This window comes from Bos mutus, chromosome 18 (assembly GCF_027580195.1).
Source record: "Bos mutus isolate GX-2022 chromosome 18, NWIPB_WYAK_1.1, whole genome shotgun sequence".
Lineage (NCBI taxonomy): Eukaryota > Metazoa > Chordata > Mammalia > Artiodactyla > Bovidae > Bos > Bos mutus.
Genome location: NC_091634.1, coordinates 60,027,114 through 60,042,722, shown reverse-complemented (window position 1 = coordinate 60,042,722; position 15,609 = coordinate 60,027,114). Strand labels below are relative to the sequence as shown.

Sequence of the window (15,609 nt, the reverse complement as noted above, 5' to 3'; positions counted from 1 at the left end):
CTGGCTGTGCCCTTGGCCACACGCGCACTGAGCCTTTCTGGCCGCAGGGCTCTGCCGGACGCTGCTCTTCAGCCTCCTTCCAGCAGCCCGGGCTCCCCGCCTCCTCTCCAGGCCCAGCCCTGCTCCCCCAGGCGTTTGTTTTCTTTTGAAGAGACCTACTTTCTCTTCGCCCTTCTCACAGCTTCAGCCTGAAACCCCCGGAAACCCCTCAACCCGGCAGCCCACCTGTGGCACACCCGCCTTCCCACCTGGCCTTCTTGCCTCTCATACCTCAGGAGGGTGCTTTTCATTTTAAATTTTATTTAAATGTAGACTATTAGTCAAATGATTGGAAAATCAATAATGAAAAATAGTTTCTTAGGGTTTTCTCCTGGTGCAGAGAACATACCCCCAGCCACGCTTGCCCTCTCGGGGGGACATGGCCCCCTCACTGGTCAGCCCAAGGGGTACCCTGAGGCCGTGTGGGTGGTGAGGCCTGTGGACCCCAGCCTGGCCCCCCTGGGCCCACAGTGCGCTTAGTAGAGACCACTAGCCCTCATGGCCTCGGCTCTGCTGGGGCTCCGCCAGGAGGCCCGCCCCACCTCCTGGCCCGTCATAAATACACACGCTGCCCTGCGCAGTCTGGGCGCCTGGCCCTGCGCAGCGCGGCGGCTCTCCGGACCATGCCACCCTGCCCTCCTGCCCTTGCCCCTCCGTGGGCAGCACTCAGGCAGCGGCCAGCTGGCCCAGGACGCGGCGGAACTGCTGGGTGCTGTGGCCCAGCTCCTTGACCCGGTCCACCATGTCCTGGGCGGCGGCGGGTGACGGGTACTGCAGGGCAGCAGCTTTGGTGGTGGCCACGATGCCGCGCAGCAGCTCACACAGCAGGTTGCTGTAGTGGGTCACCTGGCTGCGCACGTCGGCCGCCTGGGCCTGCCGTGACAGCGTGTCCCCGATGAACACCAGCTTGTGCGCGCTGAGAATGACGAACTTGCTGTGTGCCACGAAGATCTTGGGTGGCTGGTTGGTGGCCACGGCAGTGAAGAAGGCGTCCACGGCGTTGGTCAGTGTGGTCAGGTTGGCCTCGCACTGCTCCAGGTAGAAGAGCAGCAGCTGCCGGTCTGAAGGCCCTAGGCCGCCTGGCCGCCCCGGCATCGCAGCCTGAGCCGGCGTCCAGCTGGCCAGGTCGTGCTCTATGGGCCGCGACACCTCTTGCTCCAGCCGCTCGAACTGCTTCAGCTGGCGGAGAGGGACAGCAGAGTGAAAAGCAGGCCACAGAGCAAAGGGACAGAGCCCAGCGGGAGAGCGAGGGCCCCCGGTCAGAGTCCCACACTGGCCTCCCCGGCCCCACCCGCCCAGCCTGCCCTCAGACATTCTCCAGACGGCCTTCCCACTCATCTCAAGAGGTGGCAGGCCATGTGTGCCACATCTTTGAAAAGACAGAAATGCTAGAGAGGGGGCCGGCTGAGCGGGGCAGGGTGAGGGGTGGCGGTCTCCTGGTTTGGATGCTGCTGTCCAGTCACCTCAGATGCCATCCCTGGGGGACTGGGAGAAGGGAACACACTTGACACTTTCTTTACAACTTCCCATCGATCTCTAAGTATTTCAAAATGAAAAGTTAAAAAAAAAATTCTCCTTAATGTATGCAATGTGAGAAGATTCAAATACACTAAACAGAAAAGACACTTATCACCTAGAGTAACATGCACCCTGAAATCTGTTAAATCTCTGGTGAAATATCCTTTTAGAACTATACACTGAAGTATTTGCAGATGAAACAATGTAAGGCCTTCACAACAATGTGGCAGACAAGTCGCTGCCCTGAGAATGACTGGGGCTGGGGAAGCCCGGGGCTCCTTTTCTCCAACCAGTTTACCTGGGGGGTTATTTTCTTCAATTTTATACATGTATTAAATCTCTCACAATGAAAATGTTAAGGAAAAACCAAAAGGTCATAGTATTTGCCTATTTCAGAAAAAATTCCCACCCATAACTAGTGAATATTCTACAAAGGCGTTTTCCTTTAAACACAAATAGTCCCTTTCCCTCTTGAATTAGAAAACTGGAGGACCTCCCTGGTGGCCCATGGTTAAGACTGCTTCCATTGCAGTGGTGCAGGTTTGATCTCTGGTCGGGAAACTAAGATCCTACAAACGGCCCTCCCTCCCCGCCCACAACCGCAGGAAAAGATAAACACTGGGAACATACAGTGTACTATATGTACATATATTAAATATATATATATAGCCTACAATATATATTAAATATATACACATACTATAACCTACCTTTAACACCCAACAATAATGGGCCGTTTACTTCCTGTTAGTGAGTACACATAAGCCATGTGATGAAAATCCCCACCAGCAGCAGTTCTGGCCTGAGTGTTAGCGGTGGGGACTGACAAGTCCTCACCCCACGCTGGTTCTGACTGGGTGGCTGTGACCAGCCCTGCACAGACTCAGGTTTCAGGCTTTATTTAATTAGCAAACCAGTGTGACACTGACCCTTCCTGGCACTTGAAACCCTGACTTTCCCTTAGCCGTCTACTCCGTGAAACTCACTTGGTTCTCTTGTCCAGCGTGAGAATATGCTCATTTTTTGCGGCTCTATCTCCAGTGAGTCCTTTTCAATCTTTGACAGATTCTTAACAGCTACATCATATTCTACTGTCCGAATGGCCACACTTTATTCAGCCTACCCTCCACTGTAGGTATTTGGTGGTGGTGGGGTCTCCAGAGTTTCCACTGATGTGGATATGGAACAACAAATGCTCAACACATTTTATGTTCCTATGCCCCTCTCTTAGAAACTCAAGTTCTTTAGTTTCTCAGACACGCTCCTTTTATTTCAGCTTCTAGTAATTTATCTAAGTGACTGACCAGGTATGTGAAGAGATTTGTAGTCAGCACAGATTTGTTTACAAAAGTACCTCTGGGAACCAACTAAATGCCCACCAACACGAGTCTGGTTAAATAAATGCTGCAAGAGGACAGCAGAAGGCAGAGAAGAAAAAGCATATGTCCATCTCCTAAGTCAAGTCAGTGGAGATTCCATTCACAGCCAGTCATTACCATCTATACCTTGACTGCACATGTTCTGTGTGCCCAGCACCTCCTAAGCATTATACATTGTTTACTCATTTAATTCTCACACTGACCCCAAGATGGGTATAACTATGTCCCCTACTCTGCAGCTGGGGAAACGTGGCTTTGAAAACCACACCCCAAGTCCTCGGTCTCAGGGTGAATCTGGTGGGCTCTCTCCTAGACCACCCTTCCCCATGCTCAAGGAATGGGAAATGAGGGAAACTTTCTGTGTGATATTTTCTGTGTTGATTTTTTACCAGACTGTATTTTAATTTTTAAAATCTTCATAATCAGAATAAAACCCCCTTTAAAAAAAAATCCCTTTCCTATTCTATGGAAACAAGCCAAAATATGAGGAAAATTCTACGTCCTCAGATAAACACAGCAGTGTTTTTCACGATAAGAAAAAACTGTGTACAAAGTAAACATTCAACTGTAACTGATGTAGGCTGACTTTAAAAACAATTTATGGTCAATATTTAATGCCACGGAAACGTCCTGAGATGAAAGCAGATGTAACTGTTTTCACTCACGTCTCAGCCACGGATGGAGGCCCCTTCCAAGGCCGGAGCAGGAATGGAAACCAGCCCCAGAGCCTGGCGACCGCCCCCGAGGGTGAGTGGCTTCTTTTTGCTTTCGCACTTCTCTGCGTGTGCTAAGATACCTGCCACGATGACTGACAATAACCTACACAAATCCTGCTGACACATGGGACAGTTATGCGGGAGCGCAGGGCGGGGAGGGTCTGGGGAGCCCCGGAGGCTCAGCTCGCAAAACAGACTCTCAAGACGACGGTGCCAGGAGGCTGTGAGCCCGGGCGCCCTCACCTGCTGCAGCTCCAGCTGGCCCTTCCCCTGCCGCATGATGTTGCCCTTTTCCAGCAGCTCCTTCTGGGTTTTCTCGAACTCTTCCTTCCCCTGGAGGAGAGAGACAGGATGGAGCTGAGCCACAGCGCCCAGGCCAGGGGGTGCAGAGAGGCCAGCGGCCACCGGGGGCGCTGCGGCCACGTGCGGAGTGAGGACGGGGCTCGGGGCTCGGGGCTCGGGGCACGGACGGGGCGGGACTCGGGGTGAGGCAGCAGGGCCCCGGGCCTCCCTCAGTCCCAGCCCTCAGGCCGGCACCCGCCACGCGGCCGCACCAGCGCATGGTGAGGACCAGGCGGGCGCCCACCACGCGGTCAGGCCCCGCCGCCCTGCCCCGCCCCCACGGCGGGAATCACGTCCAGGCCGCCCCCTGGGGTACAGGGTCTGCCCGCCCACCCCTGACCGCTGTCCCTGGGACGCCCACTCGGCCGGCACCCGGGCCTCCACTCAAAGGCCCAGCTGGGCCCACCTTCCGTCACCTCGCTGCTTCCCCTCTCCTGCTAGGATCTTTGCTTTTGCTTGTTCTTCAGGATTCACCTCCCCAAACAGGACAAGGCGCAGGCGCCAGACAAGCCCTGCCCTTGTAGGTGATCGGCAGCCATCCCTGGGGGGGCACTGCAGGACCCCTGATGGTGCGGCCACATGGGTCCAAGGGCCTGAGACAGGGGGAGGGTGGGACTCCAGGGGCCCAGCTGGCCTGGAAAGTGAGGAGGGCACAGGGACTCACCAAGACTCTACCTTTGGCCATGAGAGCCTTCTGTGGGGGTCAGGGGCCCTCCCCAGGGCCCAGGCGCACCCACCTGCAGGTGCACGTAGTCATAGTCCTCCATCCAGCCCCCCTCGCTGTTCTCGTACTGCCCATCAGGAGAGTCCTGGGAGGTGAACTTGGGGGGCGAGGGCAGGGGCCGGGACTGGATGCTGCTGGCCTTGTCAGTGGGGTTGGGGTGCAGGGGGCCACCCCCCTCCGGCCCTGGGACAGAGGCCTTGGTCCGTCTGAAGAGCAGCGAGGCGTTGCCGTGCAGGAAGGAGGCCAGCTGCTTGGCGTCCTCGGGCACTGCCCGCGAGCAGGCCACCAGGCGGTCCAGGTCTTCGGGGGTGGCCCCCAGGCCTCCCCGGCTGCTGTCGAGGGCCTGGCCATGGGCCACCAGCGTCTGGTACACGTCCTCCATCTTCTGCAGCTGCCGGCTCAGCTTGGCATGCAGCGTGCGGTCGGAGGTGTGTGTGGCGTTGCCCACCGCGTTGCGGGCAAACTCTAGCAGCTCGTGGACGGCTGCGTGGACGGCGGCCACGGCGGCCCGCAGGTCCACAGCTGGAGGCTCCTGAGGCTCAGGGGGCCCACGCCGGCCCCCGCACCCACCTACGCTGCCTGCCAGGTCCAAGAGGTGGGCCACGGTGGCACTCACGCCCTGCTGCAGGCGGGCCAGGGCCTCCACGGCCACCTCCAGCTCCAGGGGTTCACGGCCCGGCACCGCTGCCTCCAGGGAGGAGGCCGACTGGCTGCTGCGGGTGCTGCCGGTGCTCGAGGCTGACAGGCGTTTGGCATCGGCCGGGGCCTCCCGCTCGGCCGCAGGGGGCACCGAGTACACGCCGGCATCCGCTGTGCCACTGCTGGCCACCTCGGGGGGCAGGAGCCGCTCCCGGGGCACGTCGTAGAGGGCACCGGGGCCAGGCCGTCGCAAGCCTGGGGGCACGTCGTAGAGGTCGGGGGCCGGGGGCGGCACGTCGTACACGTCCTCGGCCGGCGGGGAGTCCGGAGGGGGCACGGCCAGGACCAGTGGGTGGCGGGTCGGGTCAAAGGGCTTGGCCTTGGTGAAGGCGGGGGGCACGTCGTAGGTCTCCTCACGCAGCAGGGGGCCGTCAGGCACGTCCTTGCTCACCGAGGGAGGGACATCGTACACCTGAGGGCCGAGAAGCGGTCACGGCTGCCCGTCCACCTGCCCCCATGCCCCACCACCCCCCCGGATGTGCGGGTGGACCCAGGCATCTGTGCACACACAGCCCGGCGCTCGAACACCGAGATTCTTCTTCCTGCAGGTTACGCTTCAGAGCCCGACTCTGTGGCCAGCTGCTGCTGCTAAGTCACTTCAGTTGTGTCCGACTCTGTGTGACCCCATAGATGGCAGCCCACCAGGCTTCCCTGTCCCTGGGATTCTCCAGGCAAGAACACTGGAGTGGGTTGCCATTTCCTTCTCCAATGCATGAAAGTGAAAAGGGAAAGTGAAGTTGCTCAGTCGTATCCGACTCTTAGCGACCCCATGGACTGCAGCCTACCAGGCTCCTCCATCCCTGGGATTTTCCAGGCAAGAGTACTGGAGTGGGGTGCCATTGCATTCTCTGGGGCCAGACCAGAGCTCAAAATCCCAGCCCCACCACTTACTAGCTGTGTGACCTCAGGTGCTGGGTGCACCTCTCTGTGCCTGTCCGCTTGCCTATGAGAGAACGCCCTCACGGGTTTATTGTGAGAACTACACGATTTAATTCTCTGTATAACTGCAAACACTCAGGGAGAGGTCAGCTATTGCACCATTACCACCCCCACCATCAGCACCACCACCACGGGGGTATTCTCTACTCTTTCTCTACTCTTAGTCTCTCGGTTGTATCCGACTCTTTGTGACCCCATGGATTGTAGCCCTCCAGGCTCCTCTGTCCCTGGGATTCTCCAGGCAAGGATACTCGAGTGGGTTGCCATGCCGTCCTCCAGGGGATCTTCCTGACCCAGGGATCCAACCTGCACCTCTTACATCTCCTGTATTGGCAGGCAGGTTCTTTACGGCAGATATTAATAGGTGGCTGAGCCACCTGCATGCTGTACTCAGGGTGCTGACGCCCTGGTTTGTCCAGGACAGTCCTGGTTTGCGCCCGAGGCCCCTTCTAATTATTCATCCTCCCCCTCCCACTCTAAGAAGAATCCTGATTCGGATGGTCCATTCTGTGGTCCCCCTGCTATCCCATGTGACCCTCTCAAGAACCTCCTGGAGAATGCCCTGCAGGGGAGGGATCCTTTCCCTGATGAGGAAGCCGAGGCTCCGAGGGGCACCTGGTTTCCACCCGTCACAGAGGTCCTGGAGGCAGGTCTCTGGAGACCCCTGCTCTGCAGGTCCCTGCTGCAGGGAGCACACAGTCACACCCAGCACCCTGTGCAGCCGCAGCATCCCCTCCATGCTCACCGCGTGGTGGCTGGCTGGCGGCAGGCCCTTCTCCACACTGGGGGGCACGTCGTACACGTCCAGCGAGGGGTCCCGGCCGTTGGGACCCTTGACAGCCATGGGGGGCGTGTCGTATACCTGAGGGCAGGAGAGGTGCAGTAATGCAGGGGCCAGGGCCACCAGAGGGCAGGGAGGGGGACCCCAAGCTGCACCCCAGGGACCCCCCTGGCTGGGCCTGGACAGCACAGCGCCCTGGGCAGGGGGAGGACAGGACCCCACCAGCAGCCCGGACACCCACCTCCTGGCTGCACTGGCCGGGCAGCAGCCCACGCACGGGGGGCACATCGTAGATATCCTGGGGCCCGGGGGCCAGCAGGTGGCGCGGGATGTCATACTCGTCCTGCTCGGGCGGGGGGGCCTCAAACACGTAGCCCTGCCCCACACGGGTGGGCACCACCACCTGCAGGCAGATGGCCGACCGTCACCTCCAGCCCTGAGACCAGCCTCCACAACCCCCTCGGGGAAAAGCCACTGCCTGACGTGAGCAGGACACACACGAGGGGCCCCCAGAGCCGAGGGTGTGCGCGTCCCTCGTAGTCCTTGCCTCCCCGTCAATGAAACAGCGCGTGAGGACTACAAGGATCCCACTGTAGGCTGAGAGCCATCTGGTGTGGCAGGACATGGGAGCGGAGTCCACAGCCCAGTGACTCGCAAGGTTCCAGAGGTGTGTACACGTGGGCTGAGGAGGGGGCCGCCCCTACCCAGGGTGCCCCTGCCGACGGCGCCTCCCAGCTGCACCGTCCACCCATGGCCTGCCCGCGGGGCTGTCCCCACCGGAGGGCCTGGCAGCCACTTTCTGGCTCCAGACTATGGGGGTGGTGGTGCCAGGCGGGAGGAGGAGGAGGCCTGCAGGCGATCCCAGAGGTCAGGGCCTGGGGCCTCCCTGCCCTCCTCGTCCCCCACACCCTTGGGGGATTCCTGGGAAGGGGGCCACTGAGAACTCCCAGCGCCCAGAGCCAGTTCTATCCCAAACAGCAGGACAGACGCTGTTCTGGCAAGTTGCGTGTGGGTGTGAGGAACGATGGAGACCGGAACCAGGACCCCTGCTCCCCACAGCACCACCCCCCCGGGGGCTGCAGAGACCACCTTCCACGCACCCAAAAGGACAGGGCCTCAGCGGGGAAGTCTCCCCTCCCAGTGCCCTTCCCTGGGCTAGCTGGTGGGCAGGGCTGGGTGGGCAGCCTTGCCCTGCGGAGCACTGGCCCTGCGGGACTGGAGGGCCCCGGATCTGCTGACCGGGTAGGGGCACACCTCCACACAGCTCCCAGCTCAGCCCTCTCGACAAAACGCCCTTCTGTCCCCTAATCAAACGGGAAGTCCGGGACGCGGTGACTCATGCGCTCCCCACACACGTCCCTGGGGACCGCGGGGCGGAGGCAGGCCTGCCCCGGTGCTCAGGCCCCAGAGCCCTGTGCCCCAGGTTTGCGTCCCCAGAGCTCTGCGGCCCCAGGGGCCCGCGCCCGCTCTGCAGCCTGCGCGCTGGGCGCCCCCGGGGCAGCGCGGCCCTTTCTGGTCGGAGGCGCGGCCGGGCGGGGTTCGCCCGCGGTGTCCCCGCCCCCGGCGCGTCTGCTCGCGGAGCTGGCGGACCTTCCCAAGCTCGTCCCTCTCCTCAAGCCCCAGACTTGAGTCTCCTCCAGGGCTATTTTCAGACACTGGACCTGGCCAGCATCAGGCCGGGGGGCGGGGTGGCTGGCGGGACATGGCGGGTCGGCGGGGCCCTGAGGCGAGGCCCAAGGGGACCCCAGGACGAGGGGTGCGCCTCGGCTTCTCTGCGCCAGCCAGCACCGCCTCCGCCCGCGCTGATGGGAGGGCAGGGCGCCGGCGGTGGGGCGCGGGCCGGATTGGGCCTGCAGCTGAGTCAGGGACGGTGAGCAGCCATGCTGGCTGCCCTCTCTATTAGAGGGCAGAGCAGGCGGCCACGGTAGGGGGTGGGGTGGGGTGGGGGGATGGGGGGTGGGGAGCGGGGAGCTCGTCAGGGAGACCCACGCCCCAGAGAGGAGCCCCTCATCACAGGCTGCCAGCTCCACACCCAAGGCCGCCTCAGCAGACCTGGCGCCCTGGGCGTAGGAGACACAGAGCCCAGCCCAAGGCCCACACCTCAAGGTGCAGGAGAGACAGACACGCAGAGGCCGAGAAAACACACCCAACAGCCACGGCCAGACACACACCCACACCACGGACCAGGCAGGTGCCGCAGGGAACCGTCAGGAGACAGAAGTGAGGCTGAAGGCTCCCAAGACCCTGGGACCCAGCAAGCGCCCTGCTGCCTTCTGTCCCAGCCGACCACTGCTGGGCAGCCTGTCCCTGTTCTGGGCAATGGGTGTCACCCCACGCAACCCAGGCCAGCCCGTCTGGCACCTCTGGCCCCAGCCCTACCTAAGAGCCTCAGCTTTCTGCTCTGGGGTGCTGAGGGACGGAAGCCCAGGCCTGACGTGGGTCCCCCACCTCCTGAGGAGCGAGGCTGAGCTGCATCTGTAGCTGTGACCCAGATGCGCTCCCCCAGGACTGGCCTCCTCCTCTGGGGCCCCCCGGCTTCTGCCCTCAGCTTCCTAAGCCATGCCACAGCCCCAAAGGGTGCTGACTCCCGAGGTGGCCCTGGCCTGCCCCGAGCCACAGGGGCACCGCCCTGCTCCAGGCTGCAGGCAGGTGGCTGTTCCTGGGCGCCCACCTCATCACTTGCCTTCTGTTTCCCTGGACCGAAGGCCCCACCAACACTCTGCAGGGTCCCCCTCAGTCCAGCCAACCTCCAGCCCTAGAGCCAGGGGCCGCAGTTTCCCAGGCTTCTAAAAGCACAGCCTGAAATGTGGGCACAGATACACACTGCAGGATGTTTACAGTCTTGCAGTTTGTTACAGAGACACTCGCCATCAGAAACCCCTTGGAGCCTGTCCCCCAAAGAGGGGGTGACAAGCAAAACTGGGGGCAGTTGTAATCACGCTTAGGGACCCAAGAAGATGCTTCTGGTATCTAATGCCAGATTTGTAACCTCAAAGGCGAAAGTCTGTACCAATCTGTGCAAGACGAGTAGTTCACTAGACAAAATATGCTGAAATCCCCCAGCAAGCCCGTCTTGACTGGGGAAGCTCCTCTCTAGGCGTTCTCATACATTTTATGCACCTGCCCGTGACAAGCAAGCACGGCTTTCACGACTATGAAATAAAAGCAGATGCAATCAAGGCTGCCCAGGCCAGGAGCGGCGAGGCTTCTCAGGGGAGGGAGAGGTTCCTGGACACAGAGCCTTACTTCCTGGGCCCCCAGCCAGGTCGGGGCCCTTGGGGACACCGGCTCTGGGCAATCCCCGCAGTGGGCACACGGGGGGAGCTTGCCAGCCAGGGGAACCCAGAGAGCAGTCTACAAGCAAGCCGCATGCACGGGAGGGAAATAGGACCCACAGCTGAATGTGGGCCCGAGTCCACAGCCCGCAGTGGGGCCCGCTGTGCCTCTGGGTTGGGGGCTTCCACCATGTCTGACCTCAAAGCTGTGCCAGGACAGGCCTGCCTGCAGAGGCTTGGAAAGGAGAGGGCAGGCGGGGAGGGCGCCTGCCCGGGGAGTCTGTGGAATGGAGCTGTGTGGGTGTGCGCGGGGGACTCTGGCCTGTCCCCAGGCTCACCAGCCAGTTACCGCCTCCCCCGCCCCGAGCCACGGTGCAGCAGTCTGGGCCGCCCCAGCCCAGCCCCCAGCCTATCCAGCCAGGCGGCGGAAGGAGCAAGCAGAGACAAGGGGCCTCCGCCCAGGCCTCCCGGCTGCCAAGCTCTGCCTGTGGCAGGGCCAGGGCAACACACACGCTGGACCACTGCCCGGCTGGCATCTTGGCCCTGGGCGGGCAGAGCACAGAGGCCCAGTGCCATGAGGAGAGTGTCCTCAGATGGGCGGCTCTGGGCGAGACATGCACTCCAGTCCTGCTCCTTCCACGGCAGATGGCCTGGGGTGAGGGGTGCATGGGCAGGTCGGGGTGCTGCTGGGGTGTGGGCTCCTGCCTCCCATGGGCAACAGCCCGCCAGGGACTTGGAACGAGAGGCCCTCTCAGGGAGACCATACGGTCCAGCAGGCAGTGTCTGCCCCTCAGTCCAGGAGTCACGGGCAGGTCACCCTGCGGCTTCCGCAGCTCACTGCCACGGCCCGGGAGATGGTCGGGTGCCTGGGGGACGAGCTCACCGCCGAGGGGCTCCTGGGTGCCCTGGGCACTAGCTGGCAGGCCTCCCCCAGCCCCTCCTCTGTGCCCTGCCGGCTGGCGCTCATGCAGCCGCCGTCCTGGCCTGTGGGCCCTAGGCGAGGTGGCAGAGCAGCCGCAGACCCCAACAGTCTCGGAGGCGCCCGCCAGCCCCGTACCGCTCACCCTCACTGTGCTACTGGGCAGAGAAGAGTCACCGCCAGCCAGTGCATCCCTCTGGGATCCTGGCCACTCCAGCCTCGCGCTCCATACTCTAATTACCCCCATCAAGCGCCTCCACTCCCCTTTCCTGGGCTCCCTGTGTCCTCCCTTCTGCGCAGAATGGCTTTACCCGGACAGGTTGGGCAGGTCATTCCCATCCCAAATCCTCTGTCCTCAGGAGGGTACCAGGCTCCCAGGGTCCTGGCCTACTCTCAGGCCTCCTGGGCCAGCTCCAACTGCCACGCCAGTCTTGGACAAGCTGTGTCGTCTGCCGGGGACACCCTCCCATTGGGTCTTGTCAGCTGAAGGCCACCCCACTGCCCAAGACCAGCTCCATGTCTTCTCCTGGGCAGCTCACTCTGACACCAGAAGACAGGTAAATCACTCGGCACTCACCTCCCACCGTGGCCCCAGACCAAACATGGAGCCACTACAGGAACCCCCGTGGTCCCAAAGATCACTGGCTGGGCCCTACTGCGTCCAGTAATCAGGCCTGGGCGAGACCCCCTGGAAGGGCCGCCTGATCTCCCAGGAGGCCTTACCTTGGCTGGTGGCTTCGTCCCCTCCCAGTGCCGTGCGTCCATGGAGGGCGGCACCTGGTAGACGTCCTGGGCGGGGCTGCCCGGCCCCGGGGGCACCTGGTAGAGGTCGGGGGCTGGGCTGGGGAACGGGTGATGAGGCATCTGCTTGGAGAAGGCGGAGGTCTGCTTGGCCGGCGGGGACTGGAACTGGGGGCTGGGCCCGGGGGCCTGGTAGAGGCCTTGCTGAGTCTTGCTGGGGGTGGGCACCAGGTAGACGCCGTCCGGCTGGGGCGGGAAGGCGGCCGACAGCATGGGCGTGTACGGGGCCGCGGGGGCCAGGAGGCTGGGCTGGGGCGGACTGGGTGCCGCCGGCTTCTTGTCATGCATGCCCACCAGGATCTTGAGGCGGTTCCCGGGCACGATGCCTTGCCGGCCATGGAGCGAACAGAGCCACCAGCCGCCTAGGCCCTGTGTGTCCCGCTCCAGCACCGTCATGATGTCGCCCTTGCGGAAGGAGAGCTCGTCCGGGGACTCGGCCACGTTGTCGTAGAGGGCTTTGGCCAGCACGTTCTAGGGAGAGGACATGGGGAGTGAGGGCAGAGGTGGTGCTGGGCACCTGCGGCCCGCCCGGCTCCCATCCCCTCCGGGACTGGGGAGGCACGTGGCTCTGGCACCGAGGCAGAACTACACAGGGTTTGGCGGGATCCCTGCGCCTCTGTGCCCACCGCCCCTGGCAGAACAGCCCCGCTGATGCTGGCGCTTCTTCAAACGCGCCTGCAGAGTGCCTCAAAACCCTCGCGACCGCAGCCTCCACCCACACTCCAGGATGGCACCCAAGCCTCTGAAAAAAAAAAAACAACCAAATACTCCTGGAGTCACGCTACAGGCTAGACCCAAGGCTGGGGAAGGCAGCGATCATGACAGTAATGGCCACCACGTCCTGCAGAGAAAACAGGATGCACACCCTGCCTGCTGCCCCGCCGGCGCAATCAGCCAGGAGGGAGAGACCAGACGACACACAGGGGCAAAACGGTCGTCGTCGGCAGAGCACACGCCATCTATGTAAAGAGCCCAGCAAGCACGAGGGGCCGACCTCATGGCAAAGACTCAGCAGATAACAGAAGCTGCAAGTTATCTAAGAGTTAGGCAAGCACAGACCCCAGGAGACCTCGGAGGAAGAAAATGCACCAACTGGGCCAAGCTTAGTTAAAATGTTACAACTGCAATAAAAATGCCAGCAGAATTTTGGGGGGGAGGGAAGTCAATCAAAGACAAAGAACCTTCCTAGAATTAAGTGGAGAAATAGAGATCGGCAAATAGGCAGGTTGGTTCTGAAAATGGAAGGCAAAGAGGCACTGCATTCCTGCCATGAGGACGGGTCATGACTCCGGACCACGACTGGGAACCCCGCAGCGATGGCGAGGGCAGGACCACAACCCACATGCTCACGCACCGTGGGAAGAAAGGTCCATGTGGACACTTGCCTCACGTTACAAAGACCCGCCTGTGAGAGGCACGAGCTTAGAGGTGACAGAAGGAAACACTGTGGAGACTATCTCTGGGACTTTGGGCTGGGAAAATTATAAAACAAAACCCACAAAGAAAGACCACAAAAGCGCCAAATCTAAGGTAACAACAACAGGAGCAAAGACGGATTCAAGCTCACAGATGTGAACGGTTTCAGCTGGATGGGTGAATCACAGAAAGCTGACAGGGTGGCAGGCTGCCAATGACAAACCGATCAAATCTGGAGTCTGGAGGGGCTCCGACACATAAGCAGCGAGAAGGCAAGAACACCAACAGAAAACCCACAAAACGCAGAGTTCTCTGAAAGGGAAAGCAGACTGGCCAAGACAGCCACAGAGGACTCGCAGGGCTCCCGCTGGTGAAGCAGGACACGTTCTTGATTCCGCTCTGAGCTCTGGCAGGGCCCGGGGGCTGGTGAGGAACACTAGCCATGCCTTCCTGAGTTACGGCTGCAAACAGGCGCTCTGTGGCCCCGAACGCTTTATGCAGATGTCACAGGCACCTACGGAACAACTCTACGTGTTTTTCTCAGATACTTGTCCAAGGAGATTCCAGACACGTTACATTAGCATGGGTGCCTCTGGAGGAGGGACAGGAACGAGCCAGGCATCGGGAACAAATAGGGAAAATACAGCAAAACGGGAAGGCATCCCATAAGGCTGAGGAAGGCCGCAGAAGGGCAGCACTGTCCCCCCCAGCCCCGCTCTTTACTCCAGTAATTCCCCTTAGCTCTCACAGCCACCCCAGAACTGCTGACTTGGGGCGCTGCTCTGTTCTCTGTGAGTCAGCCCCCCCCGGAGCGAGGAGAACGCTCCATGCAGAGGCCCCAAGGCCCAGCGGCCTGTGCAGGCCTTGGGGTCACACGGAAGGACCCCAGTCCTGGCAGACAGCGTGCCGACAGGCCCAGAACCTCCCTGAAGACAGAGAACCAGGAAGAGGACCTGGTTTCAGTCCTCGGCCCGCTGCGTGTGCAGGGGCAGGGCCCAGAGGTGCCCCAGGGGCCCGGCGGGAGGGCCATGGCCAGCCTGGCCGCAGTGGGCAGGGTGAGGCAGCGGGCAGAGGCGAGACAGGAGGCAGGACGAGGCAGCGAGCAGGGGCAGCAGGCAGGGGGTAGGCGGCGGGCAGAGAGAGGTGGCAGGCAGCGGGGAGGCAGGGGCAAGGCAGCAGGCAGGGGCGAGGCAGCGGGCAGGAGGGAGGCAGCGGGCAGGAAGGAGGCAGCAGGCAAGGAGGGAGGCAAGGAGGGAGGCAGGGGCGAGGCAGGGGCGAGGCAGCGGGCAGGGGCGAGGCAGCGGGCAGGGGCGAGGCAGTGGGCAGGAGGGAGGCAGCGGGCAGGGGGAGGCAGGGGGGAGGTGGCGGGCAGGGGTGAGGCGGCGGGCAGGGGCGAGGCGGCGGGCAGGAGCAAAGCTGGCTCCTGCTGAGAGGGCTGGGGCGGCTGCAGCCTCCGGGGTGGCGAAGAGCTTGGCGGGGCACAGCAGAGGCTCAGGCCTCGCCGAGAGGGAGGCCAGGCCTGCGCCAGGCCAGCTGGGCGCCAACCCCTCCTCTGCGTCTCCTGAGGCCTGAAGAGTCAGAGCCTGCTCTGGACCTGCCTTGGCAGTGGGATCCGGAGCGGGACCACCCGCGTCCGCGTCCGCTGGGGCCTACGTCTCGTTCCCTGGATTCATCCGCGGGCAGAGAAGAGAGAGGATGGGGTCTCTCCCACCTCCACGTTGGCCTCGGGGGCCAGAAAGAGCCCCTCTGAGCCCTGGCATGCTGAGGACTTGGGGGAGGACATGGTGTCTAGGCGGCCGGCCGGGCAGGCGGCCCCAGGACCGCACGCTCAGACTCCAGGTGCAGTGTCGGGGGGAGTGCACCCCTGCAGAGCCGGAGGCCGGGAAGCAGGGAGCCATGGGGGACGAGGCCCGGGAAGGTCAGCCCTGGCGGGGAGGTCAGCCCTGGCGTGGATCAGAGGCCCACCCGCACTGAGGGCAGCACCGGGGTCCGGGCCCCGCACGGCACCCTCTGCAGCTCGTTAGACCAGGTCAGTTATGAACACAAGAGGCCTACGTGAGT

At 62.1% G+C, this 15,609-nt stretch overlaps 1 protein-coding gene across 2 annotated transcripts in view; it reads right to left on the bottom strand.

Moving 5' to 3' along the window:
- Positions 1-280: 280 nt before the first annotated feature.
- Positions 281-15,609, bottom strand: part of BCAR1 (BCAR1 scaffold protein, Cas family member) — a 33,852-nt gene continuing 18,523 nt past the window's right edge. For both annotated transcript variants that reach the window (XM_070388701.1, XM_070388700.1), the window contains exons 2-7: positions 12,055-12,603; positions 7,379-7,540; positions 7,102-7,218; positions 4,732-5,829; positions 3,896-3,985; positions 281-1,218 (exon numbers count right to left, since the gene is read on the bottom strand). In XM_070388701.1, coding sequence (XP_070244802.1) covers positions 706-1,218; positions 3,896-3,985; positions 4,732-5,829; positions 7,102-7,218; positions 7,379-7,540; positions 12,055-12,603 — 2,529 coding nt within the window. In that variant the 3' untranslated portion in view covers positions 281-705. The remainder of the gene's footprint in view (positions 1,219-3,895; positions 3,986-4,731; positions 5,830-7,101; positions 7,219-7,378; positions 7,541-12,054; positions 12,604-15,609) is intronic.